At 39.2% G+C, this 10,721-nt stretch overlaps 1 protein-coding gene across 1 annotated transcript; it reads left to right on the top strand.

Annotated features, from left to right (window-relative positions):
- Positions 1 to 9,149: 9,149 nt before the first annotated feature.
- On the top strand, positions 9,150 to 10,394 carry LOC149535026 (thioredoxin-like 3-1, chloroplastic). The gene is made up of 5 exons (XM_089805313.1): positions 9,150 to 9,531; positions 9,605 to 9,679; positions 9,762 to 9,828; positions 10,005 to 10,022; positions 10,152 to 10,394. Exons 1-5 carry the CDS (start codon positions 9,257 to 9,259, stop codon positions 10,254 to 10,256), a joined length of 540 nt encoding a protein of 179 aa, XP_089661439.1. The 5' UTR covers positions 9,150 to 9,256; the 3' UTR covers positions 10,257 to 10,394.
- Positions 10,395 to 10,721: the final 327 nt, after the last annotated feature.

Raw genomic sequence — 10,721 nt, 5'->3', positions numbered from 1 at the left:
ATTTATTTGTAAAGATTTGGTCTAGGCAAATTATAAAAATAATTTAGCTAAAATGTTGAGAAGGGGGCTAATAGTCTAGGTGACCATTTTTGGGTGAGTACAGGGTCAACCTTATGGATATGCATTGTGCCTCATGTTGTACTTATATTTGATGTATTTTCTAAATTTGCAACAAGTCAATCAACATCTTCATTCAATTGTATTATGTATTTCATTTGGCAAGTTGTTTGAAATGCATTTGAATATCATGTATCATTTTAGTGAGGAGTCAATGCAATATTTGTTTATTTTAAATCAATTATCTTTTGACATATTGACTTTCTATGTGATTTTGGATTAGTTTTGGCATCTATTCTTATGTGGCATGTTAGTCCATACATACCTTGAGGTTCACCCTTGAGCCCCTAGTAAGGGGTAAAGCCCCCCAAGCCTTGCAATTACACCCTCTCATTAATTTATTTGAGAGGAAAATAAAACTATAATATTACAAAAAATTATGTCTATAAGCATGATTAATCACAATATATCATCAATATTCCATTTGGAGATTGATAAAACTTTACACCAAATAGTAGGTTTTTATAAACATCGCATCCCTATAGTTTCAACGATGGTTGATCTTCATGGACAAAACATACATCCTTGTATAACATGTGGTGCTATGCAAGGAAAGGAAAAGAGTCTCCTCATATAGATGATGGTGAGAAATAAACATCTCTATTAGTTGAAGAGGAAGTTTAACAATAAGGATATTTATTCATGAATCTAATTCTAATAATTGTAAAGAAAGTAATAAGAAGCATGAAACTTTTCTATTTTAGGATCTACAAATACAAGATGTCAAGTTTCTAATAGGAATATATAAGCTAGAAATAAATGATAAAATTAGTGAGGTTGAACCTAAATTCTTATATATGGATATCCTAGCTCTAGCATACATATACATGACAATTGCATTGATGGTTGTCTTCCATCTCCACTCGTTTCAAATTGTGTCTTTGCAAAGTGCTCGATAATGAATAATTCATTGTAATCTAACAATTATATATTTTAAAAAAAAAAGTAAATTTCTCTCTCTTTCTTCAAAAAAATGCACATCATAAATGTGTAAGAAACAAACTAAAATTCTTATCTTACATGTCAATAATTATCTTAAGCGTAACAAAGGTTACAATGCATAATATGTACGAAGAGTTTGGTTTTTATGAAGAGTTTAGAATATATTTTCACGCTTGAGCCCCCACCAAGGAGTACAACCCCCCAAGCCTTGCAATTACATGCTTGCATTAAATGATTTGAGAGGAAAACACAACTATTATATTACCAAAATTTAAGTATAGAAGCATGATTAGTCACCACATACTAACAATATCGCATTTGGAGATTGATCAAAATTTACACCAAAGAGTAGTTTGTTATAAAAATCACATCCCTACAATTTTACTGGTGGTTGATGTTCATGGGAAAAACATGTGTCTTTGTATAATATGTCATACCATGCAAGGAAAGGATAGAAGTCTCTTCATCTAGATGATGGCGAGAAATGAACATCTTTGTTAGTTGATGAAAAAAATTAACAATAATGATATATATACAAGTATCTAATTTTGGTAGTTGTCAAGAAAGTAACGAAAGAAGTGTAACACTTTTCTATTTTAGGAGCTACATATACAAGATGTCAACTTTCTAGTAGCTAAAAGTTTAAGCTAGAGATTAATGATAAAATTAGTGAGGTTGATCTTGAATTATAATATATGAATATCCTACCTGTAGCATCGTATACATGACAATTGCATTGATAAACACATGTTTGATACAAACTCTGCAGTAACAAGGATATTTATTCAACAAAAGCAACTAAAATTTTGAACATGTAATTTCATTTCCATATGCAAATATATAAATTGTTTTAGAATGCATGAAAGGAATGAGGTAAATTTGAAGGGTTAACCTTATGATCCTTTACATTTGAAGTGTTTGTCATTTTATGTAAATAAATTTGGAGGGCAAAATTATTTGTCTCCCATCCAAATTCTCCTATTTATGATTGCTTGTTGCTCATCATGTCTCATTGGAAAACTTTAGGGATTTCAAATCATTAAATGCAATTCTTTGCTAGGTTGCATCAATTTCTAGCAAAAAGAGGGGTAAAAATTTATTAAGACAGAAAGGAATACAACAAGGAGAGCTCAACAAGGAGCTCGATCCTGAGCAACAAGATCATCAAATTCTTGCACCATCTCAAAGGACAGTTGCCCCCTATCCCTAATATTCCAACCCGGATCATGACTAGAAGCCCATTTGGCTAAACAATCAGCAGGTCTATTCCATTCTCGCAGAATATACTTGAACCTAATGAACTGAAAAGAGGAAGAGAAGAAAAGAATCTGCTTAACAACAGTGGCCAGCTGCCAACTAACATCCTCAAGCTCTTGCGAAGAAAGCATGTTCACCACCACCTGGGAATCAGACTCACAAATAATCTTACTCCATCCCCACAAGCAACACTGTTCCACAGCATATAAAATAGCCTGAGCTTCCATGAGATTGTTAGTATAATCACCCTTATGAATTGAGAAGAAAAATTTAACATTCCCAGAACTACAACGAGCCACTCCGCCAATACCAGCCAGACCAGGATTCCCACGAGAAGAACCATCAGTGTTAATTTTCAGAACTCCACAGGGAGGAGGAGTCCAATGCCCACCCGATTAACCTGACCCTTCCTCTGATGGTGAAGCTGCCTGGACATAGAAGGAAACCTATGAGCCACAACCCCATCCTGCAGATGAAAATTGAGGCGATTACAGATAGCAAGATCAACCGGATCCATACCCACATCAAGCTCACACTTCACAAGAATAGTTTCCTGGAGAGAATGTGATATTTTCCACCAAAGATGCAAAACACCAAGCCGAACATCTTGGAATATGCGACGATTCCTCTCCAACCAGATATGCCAAAGCATGAAAGATGGGCCAGCAATCCAAGCAGCATGGAGAGAAGAAGACTTGGAGGGAGCACTACCCAAGCGAGCCCAGAACTCAGGCAAAGAGGAAGCATGCCGACAAGAGCAACACCAAGCGCTCCACCAAAGGTGCCATATCTGAGTAGAATAGGAACAATGGAAGAACAGATGGGAGACAGACTCCTCTCCATTACCACACAAAACATAATAAGAGGGGCCCTGAAATCCACGTTTACAAAGATTATCCCAGGTAAGACAACGGTTGTGAGCCACTAGCCACATGAAAAAATTGCACTTCGACCAAGAAACTTTATTCCAGACTTGCTTCCACCAAGGGACCTCAGCATCCCCAAATAATTGTCTAGTTATCTCCTGATACCCAACAGAGACATGATATTTACCAGACAAGGTACCGCCCCAAGCCAATACATCTGGACCAAGCAAAGAGGAACACTCTCTAGAGGCCAGAATTTGAGAAAGCTCCTGATGATCCATGTCTGTACCTCCAGGAGGCCAATCAGAGGAATGCTTCCATCTATAACCAACAACAGGTCCCAATTGATAAGGAGTCTTGTAATGAGCCACTTTATCCCATCCAGCGGCAAGAAAAGAGTCACAAAGAGGCTGAAGATGAGGGTATATGGATAAAATGGAAGGGAATCCATCCCAAGCATCAGACCAAAACAAAGCCTGAGAACCTCCTTTACATATCCAGAACAGACCCCTCTTCACCAACATCGCACCTATCTTCAAAGTATGCCAAACCATTGAGCCACGACCTTCAAGAGGAAGTGCAGAAACAGAGCAAGGATCAGCACCATGAAAATATTTATGAGTGATAATACGTGCCCAAAGTTGATGTTGTCCAGAGCACCATTGCCAATAAAGTTTAGCAGCCAAAGCTTGTCTACTCAATAGAGCAGAACGAAGACCAAGACCACCCTCCTTTTTAGGCCTACAAACAGTTGCCTAATTAACCAAGCTCCATTTAGTACTACGCAAATTACCACTCCAAAGGAATTGTCGAGAAAGAGCATCAAACTCCTTGAGAAAGTAAATAGGTGCAGCATGAACCATGCTTCTATAAGTAGGAAGAGCTTGGATAACAGCTTGAAGAAGAGTAACCCAGGCAGCAGTAAAAGCCATCTATGAGTCCAATGATTTACCTTATCCTGAAGCTTGGTAATCAAATTTTGCCAGAAGAGACGTGGCTGCCTGGAAACAGCAATAGGAATGCCAAGATAAGTCAAAGGAAGTGAACCTATCTAAAACCGTAGGATACCAACAATCCTGTGCTGAATAGAATCAGGAGTGTTAAAAAAGTAAATGAAAGATTTGTGCTCATTAACTTTCTAGCCTGAAGCTGCCAAATAAACGTCCAAAGCATGTCGAAAGGCTTCAGCTTCCTTGATCCTAGCAAGACCGGCAAGAGCAGAATCATCAACAAATTGAAGATGGGAAAGAGAAGGTAAGCCATTACCCCACCGCCAGCCTTGAATAGAATTCTGGGACACCTGATGCTTAATGAATCTGCCCAAGCCTTCAGCCATGATGATGAATAGATATGGGGAGAGAGGGTCACCCTGGCGGAGGCCTCTAGAAGCACCAAATAGTTGTGAAGGTTGACCATTAATAAGAATAGAAAAAGAGGTAGAAGTAACACAACTCATAATCCAACTCACCCAGTCAGAGCTAAATCCAAAAGAAAGAAGAATACTCCTTAGGAAGCTCCATTTAACTCTATCGTAGGCCTTAGCCATATCCAGCTTAACAAACATGGCTCTCTCCCTTGAAGTAGCCATAGAGTGAATAGCCTAAGTAGCAATAACCACCCCATCCAAAATTTGTCTTCCAGCAACAAAACCACCTTGTTCTTCTGAGATAATAATGGGAAGCCACCTTTTCAGTCTCTCAGCAATCAACTTAGTAATAACTTTGTAGACCACATTACATAAGGCAATTGGTCTAAAAAACTCCAATTGATTAGCACCCTCTCTCTTAGGAATAAGAGTCAAGAATGTAGAGTTCAAAGCTCGAAGCATCTGCTTGCTAGCATAGGATTCTTTAACCACCTCCAACAAATCATGATTAATGATGTCCCAAAATTCTTGAAAGAATTCAATTGGAAAACCATCAGGACCAGGAGCCTTCCCCTTAGGCATGCCAAAAACCACCGCCTCCAGATCTTCCAAAGAGATAGGACGCATGAGATAATCATTCATTTCCTGAGTGATAAGGGAAGGAATACAGGACAAAATAATATTTTCTTCATTATCAGCAGGAGGAGAGTCCTCAGAGAAGAGGGTAGAGAAGTACGAAATAGCCTCTTGGAACAAAGCTGGCAAGGAATTCAGTTGGATACCTTGAGAATTAACCAAAGAAGAGATAGTGCTCTGATTCCGGCGAGATTGCACTGTTTTATGGAAAAAGGCAGTGTTTCGATCACCTTCCTGGAGCCAATCAACTCGAGCCTTCCAAAAAATTTCCTCTCGAAGTTCCCATTCTTCTAGAGCTCTAGAAGCAAGGGATTTAGCCTGGCCAAGACCCTCCGAGAAACCTCGATCTCTAATCTCCCTTGTGATGACATCAAGATTTTCTTGAGCAAGCCTCTTCATAAAGTGAAGATTCCCAAAGCATTCCCTATTCCATATCTTGAGCTGCCTTTTAACATATTGAAGCCTTTTAGAAAATGAGAACATTGCAGTACCATATGCAGGGGCACCATCTTTCCACCAACAAAAAACAAAATCATGAAGAGAGGAGTCACGAAGCCACATCAACTGGAACTTAAAAGGAGGATGCTTCGGAACATAAGCCCCTATAGCGGAAAATTTGATTGGCCAATGATTTGAGCCCCTCCAATCAAGGATTTCTGAAGAGATAGTAAGGGTGCCACTAAGCCAGAAGCAAGAAACAAGAAATCTATCCAGGCATTCTGAGATAGCAGCAACACCAGTCCTGCGATTATTCCAGGTATAGAGGCCATTAGAAGGCTTAACATCAGAGAGATGCAAAAGAGATATGTGTTGCTGAAGAAGAGCAGAAGAAGGCCCCAATCTAGCCAAACCACCATGCTTCTCTTCCAGACTTAAAACTGAATTGAAGTCCCCTGCTAACACCCAAGGATGATAAGGATGACAATTTCTAACATATTGAATATGTTCCCAAAGTTCCTCCTTTCCCACAAGATCAACAGGTGCATACACATTAGTAACCATGATTACCTCTCCTGAGTCTAGAGCAGAAGCTACCATAGAGAGAGCTGAGCGAGAAGACATCCAGCCAAGAGGAGAAATTTTTTGAGGATCCCAAAATATAGCTAAACCACCAGCACTGCCTGTTGCCCCAACACACTGGCATTGGCCACGAGACCAAATACTAGAGGCATGTTGGACCATAGACTCCACAGAGAGCTTAGTCTCTTAGATACAAAAAACATTAGGACTATGATCAACCACAAAGTTATGAATAGCCTTTTGTCTAGGGATGCTATTCAACCCCCTTACATTCCATGAGAGAATAATCATCATTGGGTAGATTTGGGAAAATGAGAATCCAAAGGTTTCACTGAACCAGACTCAATCAATATATCTCCTGTGAGTTTAATCTTCTCTTGGTCTGTTTTGCGCCCACTCCTTAGAGGGGGAGAAGAAGAAGCCCGCTTAAAGGGTCGAGGCAGCAACCCCAATGGGAGAGGAGATCCCTTGCCCTTACCTAATGGTAGCACATCCTTAACCAAGTCAGCCAAAACAACATCATCATCTTCCAACACTGCAGGAGTCACCAAAGCCGCTGTCACAGGAGCTACAGGAACCTCACAATTCTGATATACTACAACTTGAGATGCCCCACAAGCATCATTAGGAACAGATCTCTCATCTGGGCAAGCTGGATCAGAAGAGATAGGAGGAGGAATACCCTCCTCTAGAACCATACTATCCAGCACCTCAAAATGGTTAAAACCTGAATCAGATAATCTTTCTTTCAAAGGCCTCTTTTGACCACGTCCCTTAGCTCGAGGACGAACAGGGGTAAATCCATCCTTATCCTGTATTGGAGCCTTACCCTTACCTGTAGCATCTTGTGGATTCATCCCCTTGGTAGTATTAACCATTTGAGATTGTCCTTTCCCTGTAGTATCTGCCAAACCACCAGCATTTCCAGCTGTAGACCGATCCACTCCTTTGAAACTTGAGTTACGGGGGCACTGCCGCAGTAAATGACCATACTCATGACAAATCCGGCAACGGAAAGGGAGGGATTCATAATCTAACTGTTGCACCCAAGAAGAATCCCCCAGACAAATTTCCAAAGAATCTGGTAATGGGTTATTCAAATTAATTTCAACACAAATTCTAGCAAAAGAAATAACCTTTTTATCGAGGGTTTGATGTGCGATCGCAGCTGGCTTCCCCAACAAAGCAGCAATTTTTCGAAGGATGTCTTCACGCCAAAATTCCAAGGGAAGACGAGGCAATCGAACCCAAACTGGCACTGTTGAAGGGAGATCCTTAGCAGAATTAAAACCTGAATGCCAAGGTTTGACAAATAACCCCACATTGTTGTAGAAATAAGGGCCTCCTTCAAAAACACGATCACGATCAGACATGCAAGAGAATACAACAAAAAAATAACTATTCCTTGCCAACATAATCTCCATATCGCCTTCCACCTGCCAAGAGCGGCGGATCCATGCCTCAAGAGCGGATAGGGAAATCCGGATTCCAAGAAATTTGCATATCAAAGCATGCTTGGTCCAATAATCAATGTCCTCCATTACAGCCGTTGGAGGAGTAACCAGAACAGGGCGATCATGGCTACGCGGAAGACAACCATTAACTTTTTTCAGCTTGGAGCTCTCCCCTGAATAAAACGATTCAGATCGCATTGCATGCATAGTTGGAGAAGAACCATCTGTTCTCACCAACGGAGAAGAAATCCCAGGCCCTGCCATGCAAACAATAAAACCCCCAATCCAAAATTGACTGCAGAAGATCTCCAAAAACACCGACGCAAATTATGTCCAGTAGCTAACAATCCAAACATAACAGAAAAATAGTAAAGATCAAACACCAAGAACAGGCTAGGGGAAAAACCCTAGCCCAGCCGGCAGCCAACGCTTCTCAGAGACTCCATCGCACCCAAAAATCGTTGCATCAATTTCTAAATTTTGTTCTAATCAATGTGTTTTTCCAAGTTATGGATTGATTTTCTTTTTACTTTACCATATCTTCTCAATTTAATGAAAATTTGTGGACTCCATCATGTGTCTCATCTTATTTTCAATTAATTTGTGTTTGTGGAACAAGGACTAATTCCTATTTCTAATCTCTCCCTTGTTCAAGGTTTGCATATGTGTTCTCCTTCGTCTTCCCCTTGTGCCTACCAGGCCTAAAAGTTTCTAAGGCTACAATGTTTTGGATTTTTGTAATCCAAACATTCCCTTCTTCAAACTCTACTTTGTTCATTTAATCATGTTGATATGGCAAACTTTTGCATCTTGACATTAAGAAAGCTTATATGCTTCACCCAAAGATAATTGAAAAGAAGATTTTGGGTGAGTTCTATGCTTATGTCACTTTTAGATGCGATGTTATTGAAGATTTAAGTTTTGGAAAATATTGAAAAAAAAATTGAATTTGAGGTGGCTCCTAAAATTGAGGAAATAGATTGATTTAATTTTCAAGGGTGGAGCACTTCGACCACTATAGTCTAAAAGGGGCGATCAATTGAGTGACTAGATTAAAATACATACGACTTGTAAAAGTTAAATTATTCTTTGTGATAGTATTTACACATTCCAAAACATAGTTGAACCATATTTTCAAACACCCACATGAGAATAACAAGGCAAAATAAAGATAGAAAAAGTAAAGAATGATAGTTATAGCTATAAAAACAAATCTACACCCATACAACTATCTAAAACTTTTAAATAAAAAACACACTTAAGCAAATTGTATCACAATTAATTCATTATGATTTGATATAAAATTGTGTTAATGAACCCTTGGTCTACTGATGAAGTTGAAAGATTCTTAAAGAGTCTACCAGAGTGTTGACTGCGTGACTCCAACATTGAAAATATGTCCTCCCACGACTCTACATTATCAAGCATCATTAAGCCGTAAGCCTTATTTGACCAGGCTAAACCAAGCTTAGGAGAAGTTCAATTTCCTTGTTCTTGTTGCGAAGGAAAGCGTGGTAAAGAGGAAGCCAATCTGATAGGGGAAGAGATAAGGATAGAGTTGATATGGGCAAGATGAGGGGGCCGGGGGGAGGAGGCAAATGGCGTCAGCAGTGGTTGGGCTCAACTATCAGAGGGGGCTCTGCCTCCCCTCTTCTTCATCATCATCATCATACTCATCCAGATCTTCCACGCTCCGCTCTCCCTCCCACAACCTCTCCTTCGCCCCCGCAGATCAGAATTCAACAAGATGCCTCAAATTGGGGGTTTTCTGGAAGGAGAGCGACAAGCTCACCTCCGTCGATATGGAGCCCATCTCTACTCCGGATCAATTCGATCAATTGCTCGCTCAACCTCACCCCTTCGTCGTAGACTGGTTGCTTCTCTTTCTCTTCTGTTTTTCCTTTCTCTCATCCATTAACCGCCTCTAACTTTTATTGCCGTTCTAGGATGGCAAATTGGTGCAGGAAATGCATATATCTCAAGCCCAAATTGGAGAAATTGGCGGCAGAGTTCTACCCAACGTAAACCCTCTTCCCCTAAATTTATCCCCCGTTTCCTTGCAACTTGTATTACTCATGTTTCTAATTGTTGTTTATGGGGCAGAATCAAATTCTACTATGTGGATGTAAATGATGTACCCCAGGCTCTGGTGAAGCGTGGTGGGGTTTCGGTAAGTACTGTCCCCGTTTAATTCTTCCATTGTTCTACTGTTGAAGCATTGCTTACTTTCAGATCATCTGTCATACTCTAGTTTTGAATGCCTAAGCAGGATATTTGTATTAATTCCAAGTCTTTTTTTATTGCTTTCTCTGCCGTTTTTTCATGGGTTGATGTGAACCTCTTCAGAAAATGCCAACAATTCAGGTACTTTTACTCATTCTCAATTCATATCTGGTTATTTGCTTCTTCCTGGAGTTGGATTTGTTGGTTGAGCATGTGAATGTGAGGTTTTAGAAGTAAAGAATTGAGTGAGGGATGGTCATATTTGTGCAGATTTGGAAGAATGGGGAAATGCAAGCAGAGGTGATTGGAGGTCACAAGGCCTGGTTGGTGGTTGATGAAGTCCGTGACATGATTAAGAACACAGTGAACAATTAAGAGATGAAGAGTCTCCATTGTAATATGATATCATCTCGTGATTCTTGAGGAATTTACCCTCAAGCTTTTTGGCTTGAGCTCTATATGCACTCAAAAGTTTTGAAGCAATCAATCAATTGTGTATTATAGGTGGTGGAATTGCTTGTTTCATCCCATTAGCAATTGGAAAACAAGTGCCGCAAAGAGTTCTTATGTTTTGTATTTTTAAATACTAAATTAGTTTAAAAGGAACAATGGATCTATTTAATTTCCTCACTTAAGTAAAAGATTAATATAGATATAATATTTCAAAAAATGTGTGTATAGTGTTAATCATTAAAAAAAAAAATTAGAGATATTTAGATTTTAAAATGATAAAGAATAGGTCATGATTTATTTTAGACATTAACAATTATACTTGTATAAATAATGTTCTAACAAAATATAAGATTTTTTTTTTTGATAAAATTATTGCATGCAAGCTTG

The sequence above is a fragment of the Cupressus sempervirens genome, chromosome 10 (genome assembly GCF_028749045.1).
Source record: "Cupressus sempervirens isolate cs-2001-9-10 chromosome 10, ASM2874904v1, whole genome shotgun sequence".
NCBI classification, from domain to species: Eukaryota; Viridiplantae; Streptophyta; class Pinopsida; order Cupressales; family Cupressaceae; genus Cupressus; species Cupressus sempervirens.
The sequence above is the reverse complement of the archived record's forward strand: the minus strand, read 5'-3'. Positions and strand labels throughout refer to the sequence as shown.

Excerpts from the sequence above, each read along its gene's own strand:
- LOC149535026 (XM_089805313.1), top strand. The coding sequence starts at position 9,257 with ATGGCGTCAGCAGTGGTTGGGCTCAACTATCAGAGGGGGCTCTGCCTC. Across the intron at positions 9,532-9,604 it reads CACCCCTTCGTCGTAGACTG|GATGGCAAATTGGTGCAGGA; the intron begins GTTGCTTCTCTT and ends TTGCCGTTCTAG. Across the intron at positions 9,680-9,761 it reads GCGGCAGAGTTCTACCCAAC|AATCAAATTCTACTATGTGG; the intron begins GTAAACCCTCTT and ends TTTATGGGGCAG.